Source organism: Tribolium castaneum, chromosome 7, assembly GCF_031307605.1.
Source record: "Tribolium castaneum strain GA2 chromosome 7, icTriCast1.1, whole genome shotgun sequence".
Lineage (NCBI taxonomy): Eukaryota > Metazoa > Arthropoda > Insecta > Coleoptera > Tenebrionidae > Tribolium > Tribolium castaneum.
In genome coordinates this window covers 6730837-6757513 of record NC_087400.1, presented here as the reverse complement: position 1 = coordinate 6757513, position 26677 = coordinate 6730837, and the positions used below count along the sequence as shown (strand labels likewise).

The 26677-nt window shown below is 32.4% G+C and overlaps 1 protein-coding gene across 1 annotated transcript in view; it reads left to right on the top strand.

Moving 5' to 3' along the window:
• Positions 1–26677, top strand: part of LOC659280 (uncharacterized) — a 112194-nt gene that overhangs the window by 26748 nt on the left and 58769 nt on the right. The window contains exons 2-3 of the mRNA XM_015978322.2: positions 15716–15921; positions 17119–17254. Coding sequence (XP_015833808.1) covers positions 15716–15921; positions 17119–17254 — 342 coding nt within the window. The remainder of the gene's footprint in view (positions 1–15715; positions 15922–17118; positions 17255–26677) is intronic.

The window sequence follows — 26677 nt, the reverse complement described above, 5'->3', positions numbered from 1 at the left end:
ATTTGCTCGTAATTTTGTTAATTATTCGGGCTTTATCAATAATCGACTGACGCTGTTGACAGATCACACACTAGATTACAGTGATGACTCATGACACCCAGTCCAGCACTGCCAATACCACTCCTAAAAATTTACTAAAATCAGTTGCACAAAAGTTCTTTGTGAAACTATTTTCGGTTTTACAATAAACAATTTGTGAAATCAAAGTAGAAAAAGTATATTTTTTTAAAATTGCAGTTTTCCAGTGTCAATTGAAAAAGTGCTAAACAAAAATGAATATCAAAAAAATGATTTAAAAAAATGGCTTCTTACAATTTATGAACTTTTCAAACAAAACCTTCTTTATGTAAATAAAAACTGTAATTTTCATACACAGCTCTATTTGGTAATAGGTGCGGAGCTCAAGAACACTTTCCTGAATTTATAACTTTTAAACAAAATTTTTAAATTAATCTTTTATGCCTTTTAAGGAAAAACCATTTACAATATTTGTCGTATTCATGGTTTTTAATTTTTTTACAGTTGAAGATCCTTTTGATTACCTTTGTTGTTTGCAAAAATTTACAGGTGATTCAAGTAATTAATAAATATTTATTACAATAGAAAGCACTTCTGGTAACTTTTGTTTTTAAAAAAATTTTACCCTTGATTCACCAAAAAAAAAATTTGGTTAAACAGTGACAGTGCCAAAATATTTAGAAGAAAAAAACAAAAAATTGTCAAAATTTTAACTCGATTTTTTTTTTTATAGGGTTTTTATTTTCTGCTGAAACTAAACATTTTGATGTCGAAAAATAATTCTGATAAAAACAAAAAATCTATCTAAATTAACATTTTGGTGTCGGGAACATTATGGGAAGGTTAGAGCTTACAGGTTTGTAAGTTTGAGAGCTACTAAACCGCACTTGACGAAATAAGAATTGAAAAAAACAGCTAATTTCTAAACCAAAACTGAAGAAGAATTTGGAAATTGCTCCAACTTTGAGCTCATTAGATCAATTGTAGGTACACTTTTGTAATTGATTCTTTCACCGAATAACTTTTTCGGTATAAATGCTTGTTTTGTTAAAAAGTATTCGCCAAAATTTCAATACGCAAATTTTTTAAAGATATTTCAGGAACAAAAACAATCAAAACCTGTGGCGATGAATATGCGCTGCTACCAATTTTTTCACCAATATTTTAGTTTAGCAATTCAGCTTAAAAACAGGGTTTGGGTAAACAAATACATAATTTTCATGTGGTATTTACGATACGATCCACTACGCATAAAAGCGTGTTGTTTAATATCATAGTAATAACATAACGGTAATGCAGGCCAGCCATTGTCTAAATTAAAAATTATTGAACGAAAATAATGCCGGGTAATTATTTTACCATAAAATCAATTTGTGCGTGAAAAATGCACACATTTTGTGGCTCCATTTGCCCACGAACCCCGGGAATCCATTCAATTTTAACTCAACTAATTGCTCAAACATTGTTAAAACAGGCATTCGCTTGTAAATTTGATATTAGGTTCCATTTGCGACCGTGTCGCCCCAAAACTAATACATTTTTTAGCGTTTCCTCCACTTCATTTGTTTGCCATAGATTATTCAAACGAAACGTGTTTATCCATCCACCTGAGTGAGAGTGTTTTTTGCCTCGACTTTTCCATTAAAAATCCAGACGTATTACTCTCGAGCTCGCATTTAATCCACTTCTGGAGTATTAATTGGATGCAAGAATCCATAAATCTCGTTTACGTGTCAATATCAGAAGCAAAGTGGCTGCATAAGCACAGCTTACGCTTATCAAAACATAGAACCGTCACTGCTTATTTAAACTGAGGTAATCTGGGGCGTAATTTGACGTTGTATGGATCGTTCTGGATTCTGCAGTCGAGGGTAATTCCAACAAATTGTTTAGGACGAGCAAAACTAAACTCCAAGTCTTGGAGTTGGAATAATTTTTTTATTCCGGGATTATGATAATTGCTGGTCTCGTCTTGTCGCCCCTAATGGCCGCAGCATCGCCCAAACAGATCATAAAAGTCTAGAAGCAGCGGACGTGGGGAGAAAGCCATCAAAGTTGCGATTAGTTTCAGCTATAAACTTCTTAAGGAAATATGTAGTTGGAAAACTTTCTATTTTTATAACCTTCTCTCTATGGACGGCACCTTAACGAGCGATGGGGATTTTATGTTTGCAAAGTCCCGAAAACATCGTTACAATTTTTTCCTATCACACATACATTATTCACGAATTTTTACGTCTATTTTTCGGAGCGCAGTTTATTAATAATCAGCACGGCATTCGATTTACCCGTTGAATTATGGAAAAGTTTTAAGTGCGCTGATTATGTGGATTTACACGGATGGCTAAAAACATTTCCCGCGGGATTCGGTCTAATCCAGATTCCAAAAACAATCATTTTTATCCCAACTTGTTGCGTGTCATTTCGACACACCCTGTATGAAAATCAGGCCGGTTCAATATGTCACAAGCACAGCTGCTTGTTCTAGTTTCCCTGTAATAAATTACAACTTATCGATTAAAATAATTTACTGACCTCAAACTCCGCTTGTGATAGCACAAACGTCCCAAATTGGACTGAAACTTGCAAAGCGATTTATTAGCCCTAATGACAGAAATGTTCTTTCTTTTGCACTTTTTCGCCGGAACCGGAAGCGGTTTTTGTGCTTTGCTCGAGAGGCTCGCGAGCTTTTTGTTTTCTTTCTCGATTAAATCAAATGTCGAATAAACCGGTTAATAGAGCCTGATCAAGATGCAGATTACTGTCCAGAGTCGAATAAAATTCCATTACAAGGATGAGGATAATGAAAGCGTTGCGTCGAAATGGAGCTATCAAAGGAATAATAAACGAATTTCCGTAGATATTGCGTCGTTTGGTAATTACATTTCAATGTATCGCGTCCATATTTGCTGAGGCTGACAAACTGGTTATCCAAGAGAGAAATACACGGGATATGAGAGAATTGCAGAACAAAAGCAAGCAACGGAAATGATACGATGGGTTTGTTTGTGTATTCGTCTTCGGTACTTTATTATTCTCCTATACAAATATTGGTTTATATTGCATTCGGAAATCTGCCTTTTTTCATTCTTTGAATATTTATTACGGCAACACACACACACACAAAAATAACCCGCTTATGCGGCCTCCACGAGAAGGTCCCCTTTATTTATGATTGATAATCTTGACTACACCGATGACATAAATATCAAGCCAAAAATAATAACTCGAAACATGAAAAATACCAACCAGATGAAAAACTAACCGGAAAGTGGGACAACCGTCTGGATTTTTTCAGGTTTAATTAGTCACTTCTGGACGGAAACATCTCTCAACCAAAACAAACATCAAACCTATCCACATACATATTTTAAATTAATAATAACATTTATACCTTGTACAGGGTGTCCAAATAGGCAATCTCCGAAATTAAGAAGTTTAGAGAAAATCAAGTGACACATCTTGGGTCCGTTTTTTGAGAAAATAATTTTGGCCAAATCCGCATCCCGCTATCGTCTATTGTTTTCGATTTATAAACAAATGTTGACATTTTAATGAAATCTTAAAAAAATCATATCTTACTTATTGTAAAAGATACACATTTGAAACAAAGACATTATATAGGCAGAAAATTTAATAATGTTATCAGCGGATTTTTTAATCATTCGTTTAGCTGTGATAACATAAAGTTGTATTTTCTTAAACAACAATTATAGTTGGCTATGACATTCTCGAAAAGCTTAATTTTTTATGAACTGGAAACAATATAAATATAGTTTGATATTTTTATATATTTTTAATAAGAAATATATATAATATATTTGAAAGTAGTTGGCCATGGAAATATTATTTCACATAAAAGGTGTGAATAATCTAGAAATTTTGTGAACGGTTATTAAGGTAAAAAATGTGAATTTATAAAAATAAGTCATGTTAAAGTTATTTTGTTGAGTAATACAATTTTCATAGTTTGAATTAAAAATACAAAATTTTTTCATAGCCTACTATAAAGAAAAAGCGAAATGTTTTGTTTTTTCTTAAATATTTAAAAATAATATATTACACGAATAAGACATATCAAATCAGAAAAAAATAAGCTTTTCAAAAATATTACAGCCGCCTATGATTCTGATTTAAAAAATTAAACTTTATGATATTCTAGCTAAACGAATGGTTAAAAATCACTGATAGCATTATTAAATTTTCTGTGAAAATGTTTTTGTTTCAAATGTGTACCTTTTATACTAAGGAAGATAGGAGGAAGGCAGATTTAAAGATTTCTCTAAAATGTCAACTTTTGTTTATAAGTCGGAAACAAAAGACGATAGCGGGATGCAGTTTTGCCCAGAATTATTTTCTCAAAAAAACAGACTCGAAAATGTGTCACTCGTTTTTCTCTATTCGGAGATCTCATATTCGGACATCCAAATTGCCGCACCCTGTACATGGTTGTGTTTGTGTGGAGAATCAAAAGTGTAAAGTTGACTAAACAAATTGAGCTTAAAATATGTAAAAATAACAATTTTTTCGCCTTACACATTAAACACACAAACTGTTATTACTTGAAAATAATTTTACATGCCATAGACGGTTTTTCAACAGATGTTTTACCTACAGTAATAACTATAACATGTGTAAAAATTGCTTAAATTTTTGAATTAGCACCTAACTGAATATAAAAACCAGCCGGAAAATGCAGCAAGTAGAATGAATTTTTTAGGTTTAATTAATCACTTTAAAACTGAAATATTTTTCATCGAAATTGAAATCTGAGCATAATGCATATACGCCATTAATTAATATCTGTTTAATAAAGGACGAAGTCTGTTCTAAAAATCTCATCACTAGGTTGTTTAAATTAAAAATGATTCTAGAGGGACTCTGCAAGATTTTAAAAAGCAATGAATAAAAAAAAGTTTTTTTGAAAAAACCGTTTATTTAATAGATGCACTAGAAAGTAAAAAATAATGTTTTTCTGTCAGAGGAGAATATTTTTGCTTACAAATTAAGATTTTAAAATTTATATAAGCTTTGGGAACGGTCATAAGTCATGACAATACGCTATTGCAGAATTACTTTCTTTCCCAAAGCTTTCAAAAAAAATTCAAAAATAAGCTTTGACAATAAAAGTGCTTTCTTGCACAGTTTTTTGTGCTTTCTTGCACACCTTTGACGAAATTTTTAAAATTATTTATTTGACAATTGGTAAATTTCACACATTTTGACATTTATTGACAGAGAATTCAATTGAGTTGAGCAGAGCGGCACAATTTTTTTTTACTTGTTAACCAATTTCAAAGTTAACTAGATGAAAATCATTTAAAAACACATTGTACATATATATGAAGGTACACTAAAAAATATGAAAATATTCTTACTGATTTTGAAAAATATGAAAATATTTTGATTTTGTCGCTGAAAGTGTAAAAAACAAATGCCAAAATAGTTTGGGTAGTTATTACCTTACAGTCTTCTAGTTTGCGAGTGCCATGATTAAAAATTTTTACATTTGATTTTTGAATTCGATTAGGCGTATAAAGATTATTGACTGTACCAAATTTTATAATTTTATCTAGAATCGTTTCTGAAATATTGAGAAAAATTCACTTCATGGGGTATAGCTTCTTTATGAAGTATTTTTTGATACATGTTTAAAGGAATTTTTTGTCTTAAAATTAAATGTTCTATCACCTGTTCAAATTTGTAACAATAAAAAGAGAGCACCTGTATATTTTTTGGTCACTTAAGAGAAGTTGGACAGGCCATCGACTTTACCTCGTTCCTGCTTATTTATGTGCTGTTTTTGTATCTCTCACTGACAATGAACTCCAACATAACACCTAATTTAGTGCAATAAACAGTCTCCATTTTTCAGCCAAGTATTAATTTAATGATGCATTTAAAAATTCTCCTCGCACAATCCTCTTGACTCTTCTGGTATGAAGCCGGTGCGTCATCGTCGCTACTTTTATTAATAAAATTAGTACCGGGGCGTTATAATCCGTCCCTCGCACATAACTCCGATAATTAGGAAGCGGCGATGGCGATGGCGGTGGCGGCTCCAAGCTCGTTAACTTGTCGATCTGTTAAACAATGGTCAACCGGCGGGCTACAATAAGCAGCTGCGGCCGCCGTTGAGATAACAACCCGATTGCGGCTAAGGTCTGCTCTGGGACCAGTCTAACCCTTTATCAAGCCTCGACCGCCCCCTTCACTCGACCATATATCTGCTATTTTACACCCGTTAAACAATGAACGTCGTAAAGCGCCGACCTGAATTACGAGATTGCCTCAGCCGCGTCCTACATTCACCCGGAAAAATTTGTCCCAGGACAAGAGATAATTGTTAAGTTATTGTGCCGGAATGGCGGGCGGGTATTGTTGCGGGGAGATAAGTGCCGCTTAGGTGCCGAGGCTCCCAAACTTTCCAGATTGATTTAACTAAAGTTTAAAACTTCGAGGAGAAATCACTAATTACGGTTTAAGCCACCAAAAATTGCAAGGAAACCGTAGGTAGTTCTTTGCGATAGAAAATCAATAGTGAAAAGTGTAGTATTACATATTGTTGCTGTTCTTTCAGAGTTTTGCTCTAATGATCCTCATTTTAAACCAACATACATTATTTTATTTCACTATTAAACAAATAAGAACATCATGACTGTAGATAACATTATTCAAAAAACTACTAATAAGTCAAAAGGAAAATGAAATTGGAGAAGTCCAAGTAAAAATGTTCAGAATACGGATACCTAAAATTAAGGATTGAAACGACGTACAAATAAAACGTCCCCGTTCTCGATAGTTCCGTTAATGTCACCAGAGGCGCAGTTGTTCTATTACCGTCAGTATTCAAAGCAATAAATTTATAAAAATAGTTGTAATTAAGTAACGGTTAGCACAAGGCGAATAAAAAAAATACAGGCAGATAGAGCATCAATTTCTCAATAATAAAAGATAATAATAGTGCAAAAATTATATCCTAAACTATATTTTAAAAAATGTGAAACGTTTACCAATTTGCACTCTGCTCCATATTTTTCAAAACGCTGTGAATACAGTTGCAGATACAAGAAAAATGTTTAAAGCAAAGTTGTAGAGAATTAAATTTCCTTTAAAAAAGTCTGCGAGACTATATCTTTATCGTCAATCATTTAGGCCCCAAAGTCATTCAAAGACGCTCAAGCGATGGATTTCCTTCATTTTGCCGGTGGACAAGTATTGGAAAATGAATTTATACCTAAACCGTGGAAGATAGACATATCGTGTCGCGGACTTTTTTGTAGACAATTTAATTCTCTACAACTTCGTTCCTTTCACTTTTTTGTATCTTCAACCGTATTCGTTGCGTTTGCAAAAAAAGCAAACTCATTCTAAGCGATATTTTTTTGGGCACCGTCGCCTATTTATTAAAAACGCTGCAAATACGGTTGAAGATACAAAAAAATGTAGGGAACGACGTTGTAGAGAACTCAATTTGCTACAAAAAAGTCTAGCACGATATGTCTATCTTCAACAGTTTGGGTATAAATTCACTTTCCCCCACTTCACCACCGGCAAAATGATGGAAATCCGGTGCTTGAGCACTTGAACGTCTTTAAATCCTAAACCGATAAAGATAAAGATATGGTCTCGCTGACTTTTTTAAAGGAAATTTAATTCTCTACAACTTTCTTCTGAACATTTTTCTTGTATCTTTTTGAAAAATACGGAAAAAACCGCAAATTTTAAAGTATAATTAATTTTTTCTCATGTTTCTCATGAAAATTTTAGTTCGCAGTTTTTCGCAGTCTGTTGAAAATGCAAAGCTCAAAATTTCTGCATTTTTTTCCAAGTAATTAGTGCACTGCTTGAATTTCAATTAATTTAATACGATTTGACACCGAGACAGTATAACGCTCGAAGCGCCCTCATTTTACTCTGCCGTACTATTTTTTTGGGTTCAGAAAATCTGCGATTTTGTACCTCGTTTCGTCTCCTAAGTTATAGTTCTTCGTAGTTCAGGACAATAGCTAGCTGTAAAAATTCCTAAAATGTTTCTTTTGGGAACTGCTCATTTTTGATTCGTCCGCTAAAACTCTATTTTGCGGATTTGTTACATAAATAACTGTTAAGTTATTCAACTCTTAGTAAACTTCGTCAATTTTTTACGTTCTTAATTTCGATGTGGTCAACAACTAGTATGCAGGGTGCTCAAAAACTGGCGCACCAACTCAGTGGTACGTTGTTGAGAAGCAAGTGTAGATCACGGGAAAAATCTTAAAAAAATTCCTAATGTTATATTTTAAAAAATTTGGAACAACAAACTTATTTTGCTAACTTCCTCAATTTTTATTATTTTTTAATGTTTCTATGTTTCGCACTAAGTAATTATTCCCTAACAAACGATGAATAATTATTTTTAAATTTACTATTAGATCTTAGCAGTTTTTTTAATTTAAAAAAAAATTAAATTCATCAAAAAATCACAGTTTGTAGATGTGGCAACGCTGGGAACTATTTCCTAGGAAACCGTTTCAAAAATAATTTATTTTTATTGTTGATTAAATTCTATTGCGATCACGACTGTTAGGCAACGTTGCCACATATCATTTATTTAAAATTCGTTATTTATCAATAACTTTAACACAAAGAATTTTTTTACTATTTTTACCTTTATGTGTAAGCAATTCTCTACCACACTTCGTTGAGTTGGTGCGCAGATTTTTGAGCACCCGGTATTTTAGTCTTGATCTTTCCGTTTTAAAGTGGTAAAACAGACTCTATTTTAGGTAATATATCAAAACCTAAGCAAAATCGATAAGTGTAAGCTTAAAAAAACGTAAATTTGTGTTATAATTTATTTCTCAAACATTTTGTATAGTACATGAAAATCATTTCAGGTGATCCACTTTTTTAATGTTTATTTCGAAAAATACTTTACCAACTCGTTGGGACATCCTGTATAATACTGAGGGGTAAATAATAGGGTACACACATTATTTTAATGCAATATCGACAATAATTCAACGCTTATTTTGTTAAATAAAACAAGAAATCGTAAAATAGCAAAATAAATTAATCTATGCGTACATTATCATTAAAATTATTATTATTATTGTTATTAATGGAGCTTGTGATCTCCATAACATCAAAACGCAGCAAAGTCGTCCTTTGTTCGGGCCGTTTACACCATCGCGTTTAAATAACCGGGGATTAGTTAATTAAAGCCTGACATTTGACAGCAAATACAATATGCAAAGCCGTAAAAATCGTGGAAAATCCATGCAGTTTTTCTGTCAGCGGCGGGTCCGGATATGAGTGTTTTTCAAAGCATCGGCGCTTATTTTGTCTTTGATGTTGGGGTGAAATTGCTTTCGGAATAATCGCAGTTCAATCGTTCACATTTCTAATAAATGATGCCAGTTTTTTATCTCGGGTGCTAAATGGCCCGTATTCAATCACATTTAATCGGAATAATTTGTCGGCGTGACAGGCCGATTGATGTTTTTGGAAAACATCTCGTGTTTTTCGTCACAGCGTTTGACAGTCGTCCGCCCTTTCCTTCCGCATAACAAAGTTATATTTGCTCCCCACCGAATTGGTTGTGTCACCTGTTTTGATGGCTTCACCCACACGGCGCAATATTCGGATCTAAAACAAGTGGGATGATTGATGTGTCGGTGGAAACGCACGTGCTGACTTGGCTGGGTCTTCATTAAATCAGAAATGTTTTTATTTGGTCAGCTAGAAAAAGGACATGCAACATCCGGTGCCACCAAAAGCGATAATAGAAAAGGCCAGCTGCTGCCGACACGGAACTCTAACTTTTAATTAAATGACGCTTAATTATATTTCACGCTGGAACGCAATCAATGCCGGTGGAAGATATTAGCTTTGAATCAACTGCAGCATGCACAAAAAATTGCTTTGCAGCGGTAAATAGATTAGGGTTGGGCAGGGCCGGATTTACCATTAGGCTACCTAGGCTGCAGCCTAGGGGCGCCAACTAAAGTTGAAAAAAATTAACAACTTAAAATAAAATAAAACTTTAAATATCACGAAAAATCTTCAAAAGTTGAGGTGCCTTACATTTTACAAATTGTAAAATGTAAATGCAATTGTAAAAATCATTGTCAATGATTTCCACGTTTTTGATAAAAATAAAATATCACGTTACTGATACGTATTTTTTTAATTATAACAGATATGTACAAATACCCTAAAGATGCATTGTTTATTTTCTTGATATGAAATCACTTTAAGTGCATTTTTGAAGGAAAGTAGTAAGTCTTAAACGAAACATGACGAATTAAATTCTATTGTGTATCGATCGTCTACGATCGTTTTTAAGTTCAGATTAATAGAAACATATTTAAATTCAACACTAAATCGAAATTTGGATAACAAAGAGCTTGTGAGCTAGTTGGACAGAAAAAACAGTGAAACTGGTTTTCAAATTTTATACAATATACAAAGTAAGTCTTTAAAAATATTTTTTATTATATTTCAAACTAGTAATTACACAAAAATCAATTAATGCTATTAAATACTTACATAATAATTTTCTCTATGCATGTGACTTTCTTAGAATTTTTTTATGATTCCTCACAAATAAAATTAATTACATAATTAAAAATATTAATATTCACAAACTGGAATTTTGTAATTTCTACTGTCATTCTAAATCGTTGCATATTTAGATAGTGTATTGAGCAACAAATTCTTAAGAAAATCGTTGCCAGTCTTAAAACTACGCTTTTTCATTTTTTTGTTTTTGTTTAATTAATTAAATGTTGGGGTTAGCGACACTTTTTTTAACATAATTTTTTCATAAACCAACATTTAAGCATCGCTATTTTTTGGAATTACATGTAATATTATTTTTTACCATTTAGTTAATTTAATTAGAAGAAAATGTAGAAAAATTCTAAAACAATTTACATGCTAAAGAACTGTGTAATTATTAGTTTTTAAGATACTGTAAAACATACCTACTCACAGACTCACATAGTAGGTACTGTACTTATAAACAATCAATAGTGATAAAGTTGGTATTATGTGCTCAAAAATTTAAATTCAAGAAGCCTCTTATGCTAGAGGACGTATAGGAACAAAATGGTATACCAACTTATTTTTTTAATTACGTATAATTTGCTTGAAAGTTTTACATTTATCTTAAAAAACTTAAAATGCACACAGAAACATATACGGAGCTCCAGAACTACAATCTGTCCCTCTGGTATCAGTTCTTTACTAAAATTTATCAATTACAATAAAAACCGTTGAAAATTTAAAAAGACATTTTAGACTTATTAGAGTTTTGTGTGAATGGAGTTTTTTTCAGTTAATAATTGTAATTCCAGTGATGTTATAAACAAATATTCTTGTATGAAATGTCGTAAAATTCGATTTTAGAGTAGGTAGGGAGACTTGAGTGTTCGACTACGACTACAAGAAATAATAAATCGGCTACGTAATACAAAAAATAATAAGTCATTTTAAATTAAAGATTAGTAAAAAGGTATAGAAGGGGGGCACCGAGTTAGATTTGCCTAGGGGCTCCTACAACTATAATCCGGCCCTGGGGTTGGGTCACAACAAAGTGAATTCGGATGCAAAAACCTATTTTTGAAAAGATTGCACGCTTTTATTCCCCCGAGCCAGAAATAAATGAGCCAATCAACGTGTTGCCAAAAACTAGTCATTCTGCAGATTGGCTAAGACACCTGCTTGCAAAGTGGGCGTTTTCGGGCCGCCCTGAAAATAAGTTCCTGTGTCTTTATTGTCCAATTTCGGTAAAAAATGCTTTTCGATTTCGCCTCCTCCTTTGTTAGTTACATTTCGCCCACGCAGTCCGTTTCTAATTCTGTTAAAATATGACAAAGGCGGCCTTTCGATAAATTCCTGTGAAGAGCTTTGCGCCTCCGGCGTTTGATGAAGAATTCATCCCTTTGCCACTACATCCCGAGCTTCAGGTTGCGTAAACAGGAAATAAGGCCGTTTCCACACATGTAAAGCGCAAAAGGATTATTATGAAGAGCACAGGTTAGAGCGAACGGGGAGTTTTACGACCGCAACATGTTCGCAGAGGGTGAGAAAGCGGACAGCTGTCTTAAGTTCGGACGAGCTTTACTTGCCGGGTCTTCGACCTATTAGGGCTTTTCCGGATTAACTTTGTTCTGTCAATTAGTGGAAAAAAGAGCTTTTTACGATTTCTCACGTACATATTCATGAGGGGAGGTTTAACTTTTACGGGCTAAACACGGACATGTGCTGGGATTGAGGTAATTAAACGATTTAAATTTTGTTCAGGCAAAAAGGGGTTTGTCATCGTTTTGTGGCCATTGCGAGCCGCTTTGTGCGGACGACACGGCACGTACGAGTTGGACTCATTGTTTTGAAAATATTTTCAATTTAAATATTTGTTATGTAATGGGGGAAGAAATGCGGATACAAAAGATTCAATAAGACAAATGTCACACGCAAGAATATTTTTAAAGAAATTCCCTTTTCTGACTAAAACGAAAATGGAATTTATTATTTTTTAATCAAGAAAAATCACATTTTTGTTTTTTAGTTTCGACGAGAGTTATTTTAACATAATACAAAACAACAGTTTGACGAAATAAATTCATGATTTAAATAGATATTTTACACCGCAAAATGTCAACTGTTTTATTATTTAATTACAAGTTTGCTTTTATGTGGCTCGCTGGGTGGTTAACAATAATTTTCAACAATTGTGAATTTGGAGGCAGTAATTACTCAAAAATTTTGTATGTATCTCTTCTGTGATATTTTACTACAAATCTCCATTTATTAAAAAATTATAATGAGCTTTTTGTTAAATAATTCAGGACCGGAATGCAGTCTTTATATTTAGTCAGTGCAAACGATTTTTTAAAGTTTTCCTGTGAATGTAGTATTTCTAGTTTCTTGGAATTGTAAAAGTAAAAAACACATTTCCCAGTTCCAAAGTTATAAATTTTTACAATTTTTTTAAGCCTTTGTTTAGTTGTATTATTATTTACTGACTAGTGTACAAAATTATTTATTTTGTCATGATAATTATTACTAATTACCGGCAAAGTCAATTAGCTGAAAAAATTAACAATGCTTTCATCGATCGGTAATTTCTAAACTATCTGGAATTATCGGAATTTCTCAACGCGACAATTTTTGCAGAAATTTATAAAAATTTACACAACAAAAATGTTTCTAGATTCTAATACATTTTCAAAAAAATGTAGTTTATTATACAAGTAAAGAAAAGTTGATGATTATCTGTGAGTGATGTGAGGAATCACGAACAGATAATGCCAACTTTTCTTTACGTGTATAATACAACGTTTTCTCTTATTTTTTACCGAAAGAATAGAAAAACACAAATAAAATAAATCAAATAATGTACAGTAGTGAATATTTGTAGAATAAAGGTGTACTACTTCTACTCGTATCTATAGAATAAGCGACAACATTATTAATACATATCTGTAAGAGAAATAAATTGAGTTAAAACACAAGTAACAGATTTTTCTTTTTTTATTTGGCTCAATTTAAAGTTTTCGATTTCTTTAGATTGGATTAAATTCTAGTGCGATTTTTGGTAAGTACTTTTAATTGCCCGTTTTATAAAAAACAATTGTTGCAATAAAGGATTACTATCGAGAAAATCATTACTTTTGGTAATGATTGGAAATTTCTAAATATATGGTTGATTTTCAAATTATTTGGAATATTTCGTACTTTTATGCCATTTTATACATTTTTTGCGCCAAGTACTGAGAGATTTTGGGATTTTACGTATGCTGTTTGAGACCTAAGTCATTCCAGTTTGTCGTTTGAAAAAAGTGAAGTTTTCGGTTTTGGAAATTTTAAAATCATTTTTTTCGAAAACTACAATATTTGCGAAACAATTTAAGAAATTAACAGCATCTGCTTTTAGTCGTCAATCTAAAGCTGAAACTTCGTAGTTGATCGCAAATCTAGTTTGGGCTAGAAAAGTGTTTAAAATTTTGTACTTTTCTAAACTATCAAAAATATTATTAAAAATCTATTAGTCCTAGCTTAAAACGGTTTGTGTTATTGGTTTTTTGAATAACTTTACATATACTATAGTTAGCTTAGAGCCGCTTTCTTTGAAAATAGTTTCAGGTATTAACAACAATTTACCTTAGAGCATTTTGTCTTTCAAAATAAAGAAATTTAGCTTTCTAGTTGCTTCTTTAAAAACCACTTATTCAGCATTTTAACGGTCTTATTATATTTGGTGGGTTATTTTAGGCATATACCGGGTGTTCCGTTTTTATTGCTACAAATTTAAACGGGAGATAGGTTATATAATTTTAAGACAAAAGTTTTTTATAAACATGTATCGAAAAATACTAAATAAGGGAGCTACACTCTCTGAAAGGGGTTCTTCTTTTAGTGTGTTTTTCTTAATATTTCAGAAATTATTATAGATAAAATTACAAAATTTGGGTTTGTACGCCTTATCGAATTCAAGGATTAAATAAAAAAAATTTAATCAGGGGCGTTCCAAACTAGAGGAGAGTAAGGTAAAAATACTCTTAAGATTTTAGCTTTAGTTTTTGACACTTAACAAAATCGTAAATTACATAGTTTTTTACGCAAAAATGGATCTCTTGTGCTGTACTAATACAACTCACTGTTTTTGAGTAAAATCGATTTAAAATTTATGTTATGGACTATAAATCGCATGAAAATCAGGAAGGATAACCAGAACCAAATTAAATTCTGGGTCTTTTGCTTTATGGTCTGTTAGACAACGTTGAAATTAATTTTACTCAAAAACAGTGAGTTGTATCGAAACAACACAAGAGACCATTTCTGTGTAAAAAACCATGGAATTTATGATTGTGTCACTGAAAGTGGCAAAAAACTAAAGCCAAAATAGTTTAGGTAGTTTTTGCCTTACACCCTCCAGTTTGGGACGCTCCTGATTAAAAATTTCTACATTTGATCCTTGAATACGATTAGGCGTACAAAAGTTACTGACTAAACCAAATTTAGAAATTTTATCAAAAATATTTTCTGAAATATTGAGAAAAACTTACTAAATGGAGCATCCCCTTCAGGGGGTGTAGCTCCTTTACCAAGTATTTTTCGATACTTGTTTATAGAAAATTTTTGTCTTGAAATTGAATGTTCCATCACTCGTTTAAATTTGTAACAATTAAAACGGAACATCTTGTATAACCTTCTTTTCTTTGATCAAAAAATCGAAATATATAATTTTGCTCCTTATGTTTGCAGTTTTGAAGTGATTGTTCAATATCATGAAAAGTCCGTACCTGGTGTTTAGTTAACTCCCAACTTAATAATCGCCAAGTTCTCTAACTCAAAGTCACTAATGCTGCTAGTCAATCCATTCCCGTCTTTGTGTTTCCCTTTCCCGTATTATACTCGAGTTAATCCTCCCAATCAAAAAGTCGGTCTTAAAGCAACCGCTGTAGCTTTTAATGAGTCGATTCTCGCTCCGGTTAATTGATAATCTCTGAGATCACCTCGTTGGGAGACAAAAGTACGCAACGCTCGTAACAACGCGCAAGAAAATGCCTAACCCTATTTGTGTAATAGCTCCTGGTTGAGTTGTTCAAGACGTGTAAGTTTCGTCATGCGAAAGCGACTCGAATCTCTTCAAACTTCCAAACACTATCATTTCAAAACTCAATTAACAGAGTTGGAGTTGTTCCAGGTGGGGACGCTCTCAAGGACGTATCAGTGACCATTCCTCCCGCCGTCAAAATCATGGACACCGTCACGCTGCAGTGCCGGTACGACCTCCAAGGGGAGCCCCTCTACACCGTCAAGTGGTACAAGGGCGGCCAGGAGTTCTTCCGGTACATCCCCAAGGAGCTGCCAAGCACGCAGGTGTTCCCTCTGCCGGGGATCAACGTCGATGTGAGTGGTCAAAAATTTAGCTAACGCCATTACAAACACAAAATTATTTACACGGTGCTTTGACTGTGATTATGCCGAGGCCGTTACGCTGCGGTCACCATCATCTAAAATGTATAATTATGTGCCTAGCTGCTGGTGAGATTCGCTTATAAATAGGGAAAGGTGGGATGCTCCCGTGACTACGATTATCCTCGCTCTGCTAAATTATGTTTAAATTAGAATTTTTTAGCGGAAATTGCCGGGATTTTTTTTGCAGCGGGGAAAATAAACGGCGGTAATAGAAAATGTCACTAACAGGACGCGGTACGATTAAATTGAAGCGAATTAATTAACATTTTTTGCGGCGAAAGGGTTAGCAAAATTACCGGAAGAAGTTTCGCAAGTGACGTTTTTAATAAAAGAAAATCGCTTCGATTTTAATTGTATTTGTTGCAATACTAATTAATGTACAACAAGTTTTGAGTAATTCACTCAAGCTCGCAAAGCTTTACTGACAAAGTTTGGTGCGACTTGTGTAAGAAATCTGATTTAAAAATAAGCACCTCTCTAAAAGGAATCACGTTTTTACGAGATTTTTAAAGCGAGAGAAATTAAAGCATGTAAAAACTTACAATGTATCTTTCACGAGAATTATTTCTTTGTTTACTTCGCTCCGAAGGCGTCGAAATTATTTCGCCAGTTACTAACCCGGCGCATCCACCATTTTTACACCAAAAAATATTTCACAAAAATCGATAGCTAATAAAATCCTAAAAATAGAACTTTGTGAGCTCGATAATAATCCGACGTTGCATTATATAAAATAAAACTTTGAGTGTAATACATTTTTGTGAAAAAGAACAAGTAAATTTGATCGCACAATGGCCTCGCATCGACGAAATTTCCCCCGAAATCGTCGAAACAGCAAAAGAAGCAAAAATTTCATGTTCGGAGTATAAAGCAGCGGGTAACATCTCGAACGAACGTTCATTTGAAATAAATACCCTTCAGAAGTCTTATCCTCGCCACAAACGAGCTCTATCAGGACTCGTTTAATACTTTTTTGTCCATCGGTCCCGATATCCGAAATCTATTAAGGTCCTTAATAATCCAGCCGGATTAAGCAAACTTTACAAATAAACGTCCGTAAATCTTCCAAATGGGATATCGATTAGTCTGGTATGTTTTCAGTAACCGCAATGTTCGTTTGAATTTCAGCTGAGCAAGTCCAGCCCTAACGAGGTCGTCCTGCGAAATGTGCAGCCGGAAGTCACCGGACGATACAAATGCGAGGTTTCCTCAGACGCACCAAATTTCTACACTTTCATAGTCTCGGGGTACATGTACGTGATCGGTAAGTAATTTTCGGTTGAAAGCCAACTGCGGCGAGAAAAAGCCCAAAGTTTTGCTCTCTTGAGCTTTATTAAGCATACAAGTGTTTCGGGTCGTGTATGCTTTAGCTAGGCGTTGAGGACCACTTGCTTTAAGTTGTGTTAACTGCTTTAGGACTGATACTCGGGAGCACCGCAATTCCACGATTTACGGCCAGGACAAATCGCCACAAACCGAGATTTAAATTAATTCGAACCAACAATATTATTTTGCATTATGAAACAAATTCAATCTATGTTACGTCAAACATTTTTGCATATTTCAAGAACAATTTTTATTTTACACTAGTTTTTAGCAGAAAGCTAAGACGAAAATAAATTTTAGGCTGTGTCTAAACTCCCGGCACAGGTATCCACTCAAATCCCGGCAGCTTCATGAACATGCTATTTTTTATACTTTAATTAAAAAATTAATAAAAAAATCAATATAAATATAATAATAATATATAATGTAAATAATATAATATAAATATATTAATAAAATAATATATATAATTAATTATATTTTATATAATATTTAATGTAACACATAATAAATAAAGAAGAAATGATGGTTAACACGATCAAAACGAATGACACCCTAAAAACCGCAGCCACAAACCTTTCGATATGATACGACTAATGTGTACTTTTAGTTACTTTATAAAATAGCTGGATATTATGTAAACTGGGCGGACAGTTTGTAAATTAACCTGTTTGTTGAAATTTATGACCTAAAAGATTTTAGTCTGAGTTTTGCTATGCAGTCTGTAAGTAGGAGTGACATTCTTTTTGATCGTGACTGTACGTGTATTCCACGCCATTATCGATGAAACTTTTAAAAACTCAATATTTCTAGATTCATTAGAGTACATTGTACTGTAATGTCATAAACGACTTCAACTGATAGACGTTAATAAACGAATTATAAACGCAAAGTAAAATAGTTATTTATTGTATAAGTCTTTTAGAAAGCATTTTTTCCACGCAAAAATGTTTAAACACGAGGGCATAGGGCGATTAAGTGGATAAAATGCGACTAAAACGCAGATGCAATACAACGTTTTATCCACAATCACATTAAAAAAATCGAAGTTAAATTAAAAATATTGGCAGGGTGTCTGGTAATCATAATTACTAGTTGCTATGACAAAAGTGAGTAAAATGATCTATTATCCACTAGTGCAAAGTCCCAATTTTACTGCACAATTTTCAGTAAAAATTAATTATATAATATTGATACTATTGTTGTTTGTAGCGCCAGATGTACAGAAAGCCGGGATTGAAGACAAATCCCGGTCGTTTTCAAAAAAAAAAAAGAAAACTCAACCGTTTTCTTTATCTGTTAATTAGAAAATTTATAAATGAGATTATATCGGGAACTAGTTTTATTTATGAAAATTAAAAAAAAATAATACAAGTTTACATTATTTAAAAATAGCTTATAGTAAAATTTTTGATGAATAAATGAAAAAACTAGATAGCATCGGTCTTAAAATTTTTACGACCAATGAAACACCTAATTTTATACTTCCAGTGTCGCAGTAACAGGATGTGAACTATAAAGTTAATATAAGCACAGCTAGAAAAAACTTAATTTTCTACAATAAATTATTTACACAGGGAATCAACTTATTTTGTTAATCACGAACTTTTTAAATTTTTAGGGGTTGCAAAAACAATGAACTTAAGTATTTAATTAAACAAGTGGTATCTGCTTCATCAATGATTTAATTTTCCTACATCATTATCATTAATAAAAAAAATAAACGATATTCAATATAACATTATAAGAAAAAACTATTTTCTCTTTTTTTTGCTAAACTTTTTATTAACGGTTTAATTTTTGCTAAAAAAGCAAAGAATTTTATTTGGTGGTTTATATTGTTTACTAAAGACTAGAAATTGTCTTATTTTTTAATAAAAGCTTGCTAATTTAAGAGTTTTAAATATTCAATGTAAATAAGGGATAATAAATGGCTTTTAAATACACACTTGTTACCTTATTGTGTTTGGTTTTGCTTACTTTGCGACAATAATTACTTTTGTTTTAAATAAAGTTCTTTTAATTTATGAATAAGTGGTAAATAAATATCGAGTGTTTTGCCTGCTTCTGTTGAATCCGAGCCAGATATTTTAGAATTATGTAGTATTTTTCGATACATTTCTTCGAACTTTAAATTTATATTTATAAAGGTGGGTTTTCAGAATAAGCTAATTGCATTTAAAGGTAAGAGTAACTGATCACATGATAAAATTAAACCAATAAAATGCTCAAACTTACTGTCTAATCTAAGTTTACACATAAGCGGAGAACAAATATAAGAAGAACTTAGGTGTAAATGTTATTTATTTGAGAAGCTGAGAAAATTTTTGTATATTTCTGAATAAGATGTAAAGGTAAAAATAAAAATAAACCAAATTTTGAGTTTTTGGAAATTGAATAAAACTGAAATTTGTTTTTTTTTTATATGATTCCAAACTGTACTTGGCGGATGTAATTTGTTAGGACTTAAGCGGAGCTAACTTGAAAACGGTTTTTGTTCGCGTAAAGCCTCCGTCATAAATACCGTTAGTTTATCGGCTTCGAAGGAGCGCTTGATTCAACATCGAAGTTATTTGTGTGTTTGGCGAACTAATCCTCTGCATGCTTTTCATCATCGCTCCAGTCCGAGATTAAGTGCACTTTAGTTTTGATTATCGCAAAACCAACTTTACTTAAACTTTATTTTGCAAGTTGCGCAAAAACGAAGAAAAATTGTGTTGGAAGTTGTAAGCGCTACAATAAATTCTTGCTGCAAAACACATAAATTTTATTAATTTTCCGCACGGCTCAATGGTGGAATTGTTGACCTGAAAACTTTCTATTTAAGCCTTGGGAGTGGAATATTGAAAGGAAGCCACTTACTAGGGGCAACTAATAACAAATGGTGGTGCTCTCGGCTTGACAGCCTGACGCTTTCAGACAGGTTACCCATATCTCAGCGGCGGCCATTACTCATGGGGTTATGCGACATGGGGACGCTGCCGCTTTGTGTTATTCTAGCCTCGGATTATTAACACTCAATCTCGGAAGGGATTAACCACAGTTTGCTTAAAGAAGAGTCAGCTTAAAAAATGGCCAAGATATTTAGTCTCAACTTGAATCAAATCAATCCTTTGATTTTTTTAAATTTATGTTTAAATTCATACTCCCATTTCATTTACCTTCAAAAAATTTAAAAAAGATTAAACTAACTCTGTGTCAAAGTTTTATGCTCTAGGACTCTCGCAAATTGTTAAATGTGCAAGAACACGTCAATAGAACTTAAAGACTAATAAAGGATTAAAGGGAGAAAAAAAGGTTAAAGTTGGGAAACAAAATAGAAGTAAATGGATAGTAAAACTATAAACACTAACACTAACTTTGAGATATTTTTTTCAAACTCTTAGTTAATGTCGAATACAGAAAAATCGGAATTTTTCTATCACCTTTGATTTAAACGAACAATTCGTGAGCTTTCCCATTTTTCAGTAGGTAGTGCAATTTTTCTTGTCCGATCCAACGTTTTACAAGGTGTTTTGTCTAAACCTCAAGTTTAACCGTTTTCGGTATATTTACGATTTTTTGAAAATTTTTGGTTTTGCACCTGTGACTCAAAAAGTCGGTAACTCTCTTAGTTTTAAAGATTTCAAAATTATATTAGGAGAATTAAAAGAGGAAGCTTATATCTGTTGTCCGGTGTGTTCAAAATTGGGAAAAAAAGTTAATAAAGTCAAAAATTTTAAGGTGAAATTTAGACAACTTTAAGTACCCATAACTTATTTTTTTCAAATGGGATGTCCAATTTTTTTTTTACTAGATGGTGGAGAATTTTTTCTACATTGATATGTGTTAGCATTTCTTTTACCTATCTGTGCTAATTTTCAAGTTATGTTGGTCGTTTTGACATTGTAGAATTTTTGACAAAGAAATTTTTGCATAGTTTGCTCTAAAAACATTTCTGAATAAACAAACGACAAGCTCTGTTCAAAATTGTGTTGTCCGTCTTATGAAAACAAAATAAATTCATTGAATGTTGGTTTAAAAAACTTAATTTCTCACATTTTTTCTCTCGTTTCCCAGTCAACCTATGAGAAAAGGCCTGCGGTTAATAAGTTTCTTAATCTCAACAAAATGTTATTGTAACTTGACAACTATTAAACACAACTATAGGGAATGCTAATGTAGATCGATGCAGAATTAAATTCTATACGATCTAATGAAATAAAACTTGGCATTTTATTTAGAAAAATTGAGTTATGGGTGCTTAAAGTTCTAAAAACTTAACTTTAAACATTTGGGGTTTGTTATTCTTTTTTAGAAATCTGAAAACACCAAAGGAAAGATCTAGGCTTCTTTTTTCAAATGAGCTAAAAAATATTTCCAAATTTTGGAAAAAGGCAGAGTTATCGATTTTTGAACTTGAAAGTGCAAATCCAAAAAAAAAAAATTAAAAACCATAAATATTTCGTAAACGGCCAATTTTAGGTATAGAGACAGCTTACAAAAACTACCTTAAAATAACTCAAGTAATCCAAAAACACATTAAAAATATAGCTTTCCATTTAAAATAAGAAAGTTGATAGCGACTTCCGGTATAAGCGGAAGTGCCACCATCTTGAAAATATTTTCATCGAGCAGGACCTAACGTATTATGGTTGTGTACAAATTTTTAGATGACCATCATTTTTAGAACTACCAGTACTTCTAATGCGGGGTTTAGGTGGAACACCCTGTATACAATATCTTCGTCAGTAGGAAATTCTGCTTTATCTTTATCAGTCTTCTTTTACTTTGTTAAATTGATTTTTAGTATGTCTTAGTTTAATGCGCATGACCCATTTAGTAACCGCATGCGCATTTGCTTGAGTTGTTGCAAGGAGTTTCTAAGAATTCTAAAAACTTTCCAATACTACTAATGATAATCACAAGTGTTTGCGTAATTCCACCAACTTGTCCCCATTCCTCATCTGTTGCTGGCGAAACCGTCAAGGACCGGGCGTTAGAATCAAGACGAAATTAGACTTTTCATCAGATTTTCGGAGGCGCAAGAGCAAGTTGAATGGGTTAATTTCCTCGGCATGTCCTACTTTATGTGCTTTTTACACGCTTTCCACTCCGGATCCGTGGCAGTGTTATATGTTACAATTTCCATCCCATAATCCGGGTCTCTCTATCCTTTGAGCCAATCTACGCCCTATCGCGGTCGAACTTATGGCAGAGGCCCTATTAAAGCTCCCCAGTTCGCCGTCCCTGGCCGACCGACTAATCAACCAAGCCGACTTGATGGATCGGCCCCAGCACACAACGAATAAATCTTTATCACGACCGGTTTTTTCACGGATCGAGATATTCGGAAATTAAAATTATTTCACCAGGTTGAGTAAATGCTGATAAGAACAAGCGATATTTGACTCCATGCGCTACCGGAGGGTATATCTATTTGTGTGTGCAGATACTGGCAACTGTATTCTCATGTAAATGTTTTACACAAACGAATAAATTTCAATTCAAAACATATCTAACTTCGAAGAAATACAAAATTGCTTTTATTTCGTGTTTCGGAACTACAATGAACGACAAAGCTGACAATATTTTACCAACCGAACGCAAATACCCCACGTTATGGATTTTCTACACCTTAGAAACTACTTGTGATAAAAAAGAAACTTTATTTTTGAATATCTACTTTTACTTTCACAAAACTAGCTAATTGCACTCTGCATTCTTCTCATTAGTACTGTAACACTATAAAGTGTGGAATTTTTAACTGGAATAAAATTCATAACTTGGACACTAGCAGTTTTTGTAAAAATTTCAGAAACAGGTCGTTTTTTGTTTTTTCTTGTCCATCATTTGCTGTATATGGTTTTTGTTTATCTGCTTTCAAAACTTTTTTTTTCTCCACTTTTTTTCAAATGTAAGGTATGTTTTGTAAAAAATCCTGAAACAGGCCGACTTTTTATTTTCTTTGCACATCATTTTGTGCATGCGGTTTTTGTTTATAGGTTTTCAAAAATGCGCAGCTACCTATAACTTTTTTTAATGTAACGGTATGTCAAACATCACTTCATATGAAAGAGCACTTTGCAAGAAATGCAACGCACTTTTTGTTTTCTGAATATTTCTAAAGCCTACGTGATAAAAAAATTAAAAGCAAATTTTATAAGTCGATTTTAGGCAAATCACACTAGAAATGTTGCAAAATGTTAGAAATTTATGCTATTATCGATATGTTATTTTTCAGGATAGGAACGGAGCCCATTTTGAACAATTGTTGCATTAAATAATGTTCAACTTATAAAATTGGTTTTTATTTTTTTATCACGTAGGCTTTGAAAAAATTCAAAAAACAAATACTGCGTTGTATTGCTTGCGGAAAGGGCTTTCATACGAAGTGTCACTTGACATTCCATTGTATTTGAAAAAAAAAGTTAGAGGTGGCTATGCATTTCTGACAACAGATAAACAAAAACCATATGCATCAATAGTAGGCAAGAAAAAATAAAAATTGAGCTGTTTCAAGAATTTTCAACCAAAATGGTCTTAATCAAAGTTATGAATTTTATTCAGTTACAGTTACAGTTTTTGTTTTAATATTTTGACTAATTTTTTTAAGTAAGAAAGTTGTTTAAAAAATCAATATTTACGGATTTCAACTTTTCACATTTTAATCATCGGCCAATTGCATAAAGATATTGTAAGTAACTTAGCTGAATGTTTGTAATAATTAAAATTCTAGCTGGAGTAGTAATTTTTTAATAATTTAAAAAATGGTTAACTGGGAAAGTTGGAACACTAGGAGTAAGACAATATTTTCAGGAGGAAGTAAAATTACAATTTTCTCACAAGTTGTTAGTCAATTACGCATTAGGCATCTCTGAGTAGTTGTTTTTGTAAAAATGCAATTTAAATTTTCAGTGCAGCTATGGAAAGCAATTTATTCGGTAATCTGTATGATGAAGTGCTTTAAAACTCGCTGAGGAATTCATTGCTTCGATTTAATCCTTTACTGGCACAATTGAGTTTATTAAACACTTTATTATTATAACACGTCATATTTATTCCACAAACGAATAAATTTTAATACAAATTGAAAAAGCTGCATTGGATGAATAAGTTGGATAAAAAAAATTAATTTTGGATCTTTATTTTCACTCAATCTTTTGTTTCAAAAAGCTAATTCATTTATTAACTAGGTAATTACAACCTGCATTAATGTCTATCATTTTCTTCAAATGAATATTTAAATAAGCCATTATAGAAAAAACTTTGGAATACCATTCTCTCCAGTCATTCACGAGTTTATTTTTAAGGACAAAACTTATTTACAACTAATTAACTTCTAACTATTTTAAAAACGATCAAATGGCAAATGTGGAATAATAAAAAATGAAAATTTTGATTATAATGTTAAAGAATACACAAGAGGGAATAAAATTGCAATTTTCCTAAAACTTGTCTGTCAATTATGCATTAGGGGTCTCTGTGAGTGGTTGTTTTTTTAAAAATTCAATTTTTGTAGCTAAAATTGTAGCTATGGAAAGCAATTTATTCTGTTTTCTCCATGATGAAAAGCCTTAAAGCGCACTGAGAAATGCACCATTTTTACTTAATCTTTTACAATTGTATCTTCTAAAAACAATTTATACGTATTATTGCTTCAGCACCACAAATAAAATTTCAATAAATAAACTATTCTAGGTTTGAAGAAATACATAAAATTTATTTAACTTTATCTTTTAACGTCTGATAAAAAAATAAGAAAAAAATTTGTTTTCAATGCTTAATTTTTCATAAGCTTTGGTTCCAAAAACGTAAATCAATTAATTAACTACAATATGTATTAAGGTCAGACTTCTTGATCTCTATCATTTTCTTCATATAAATATTCTAAACTTCCATTATAGAAAATTATCTTTGAAATATAATGTTTTCCGAACAGTCACGAATATAAACCTGCTTCGACAAGAATGATTTTCAAAGAAGAGAAATTTTTACAACTAAGTAACAACGACTGTTTATGGCCTTTGGGCAAATTGCTCCACAATCTGATGAAAAATAAAGTTTCCATGTTTTTGTTCAGAGAAAATTTAATCATTTTATTGTTTTTACTAACAGTGCAAATATACCTATTTTTAAAAGAAAGCTCGATGAAATATTTTATTAGATTTTCGGCTTCCTACTCAGGCTCTTTTTTCGTAAGTACCTCTAGTTAACGTATTATTAATAGTTTTTTACAGTTTTTGGTAGCGCCGTATTCTACACCCACTTTCAGCCAATGTGTTTTCGATACCTTTCAAAAACTGAAATTATGGCAGTATGATGTGGCAGGTCCGGAACTTGATAAGCGAATTAGAATGGAAGTATTATCTGTCAATTTTTCGTTCATTGTAAACGTCATTTTGGCTCAAATTTGTGCAATCGCGTTTGCAATTCCGACTGAAGACGATGAAGAATTTTTGTATTTTTTTGAAATCTATGATATTTTTATCCCAAGGTGGAAAAATGTGATGATTTGGTTGTGCAAACTGAATGGCTTCTTTGTTGGGGTTGCTAGTCTTATCCCTTATTACACGTTTGTTTACGTGTCCACCCACAGTCGTTTCCAGTATTATCTTTTATCTCATTTCGTGAAAAATTTAAATTTTGGTTTTAACCAAGATGATCGCTTGGATCAACACTACCAAAACGAAATCGAACAGAGACTCAAATTTTGCATTAAACGGCAAACGTACAGCAGTGAGTAAGTAGAAAAACTGGTAAATCGGTCTTTATTTTAAAAAGATCAGAGCTTGCAGGAGCATGAACAGACCGTTAAAAAATTACGTAATCTTGTTTGGACTATCGGGTGTAATTTTACTCCTTAGCATTGCATTAATGTATTACTCAGTAAGTTATTCGGCATTTTCACAGTTATATTTTCATTAGTTGCTTTAAGTATGAAGGTTCTTTCAAAAATCAATTTTTTCGAATTGTTTCTTTTATTCTTGGTACAGGTCTTACTGCCATCCATATCCTTAGAGCTGGTCAGTTACATGAGGATGTTGTAAGTACTAAAACCGAAATTTCAAATTATTTAAATGATAGTTGAAGACTTCTGATCTTTTGACGATTTTGAAAACGCTCAACTGGGAAAATTGGAACACTAAAAATAGGAAACTCTTTGTTATAATGTTACAAAATACACAAGAGAGTATCAAAATTCAGTGCACGGAAAACTTGGCGATCAATTACGAATTAGGTGTTTCTGTGAGTGGTTATTTTCGTAAAAAATCAATTTAAGTTTTTATTCCAGGTAGCAAAAAGAGTGTACTCGATAGTGTCTGTAATGAGAAGTTTCAAAGGTCATTGAGGAACTCACTTCTTTAGTTGTAAAATTTTT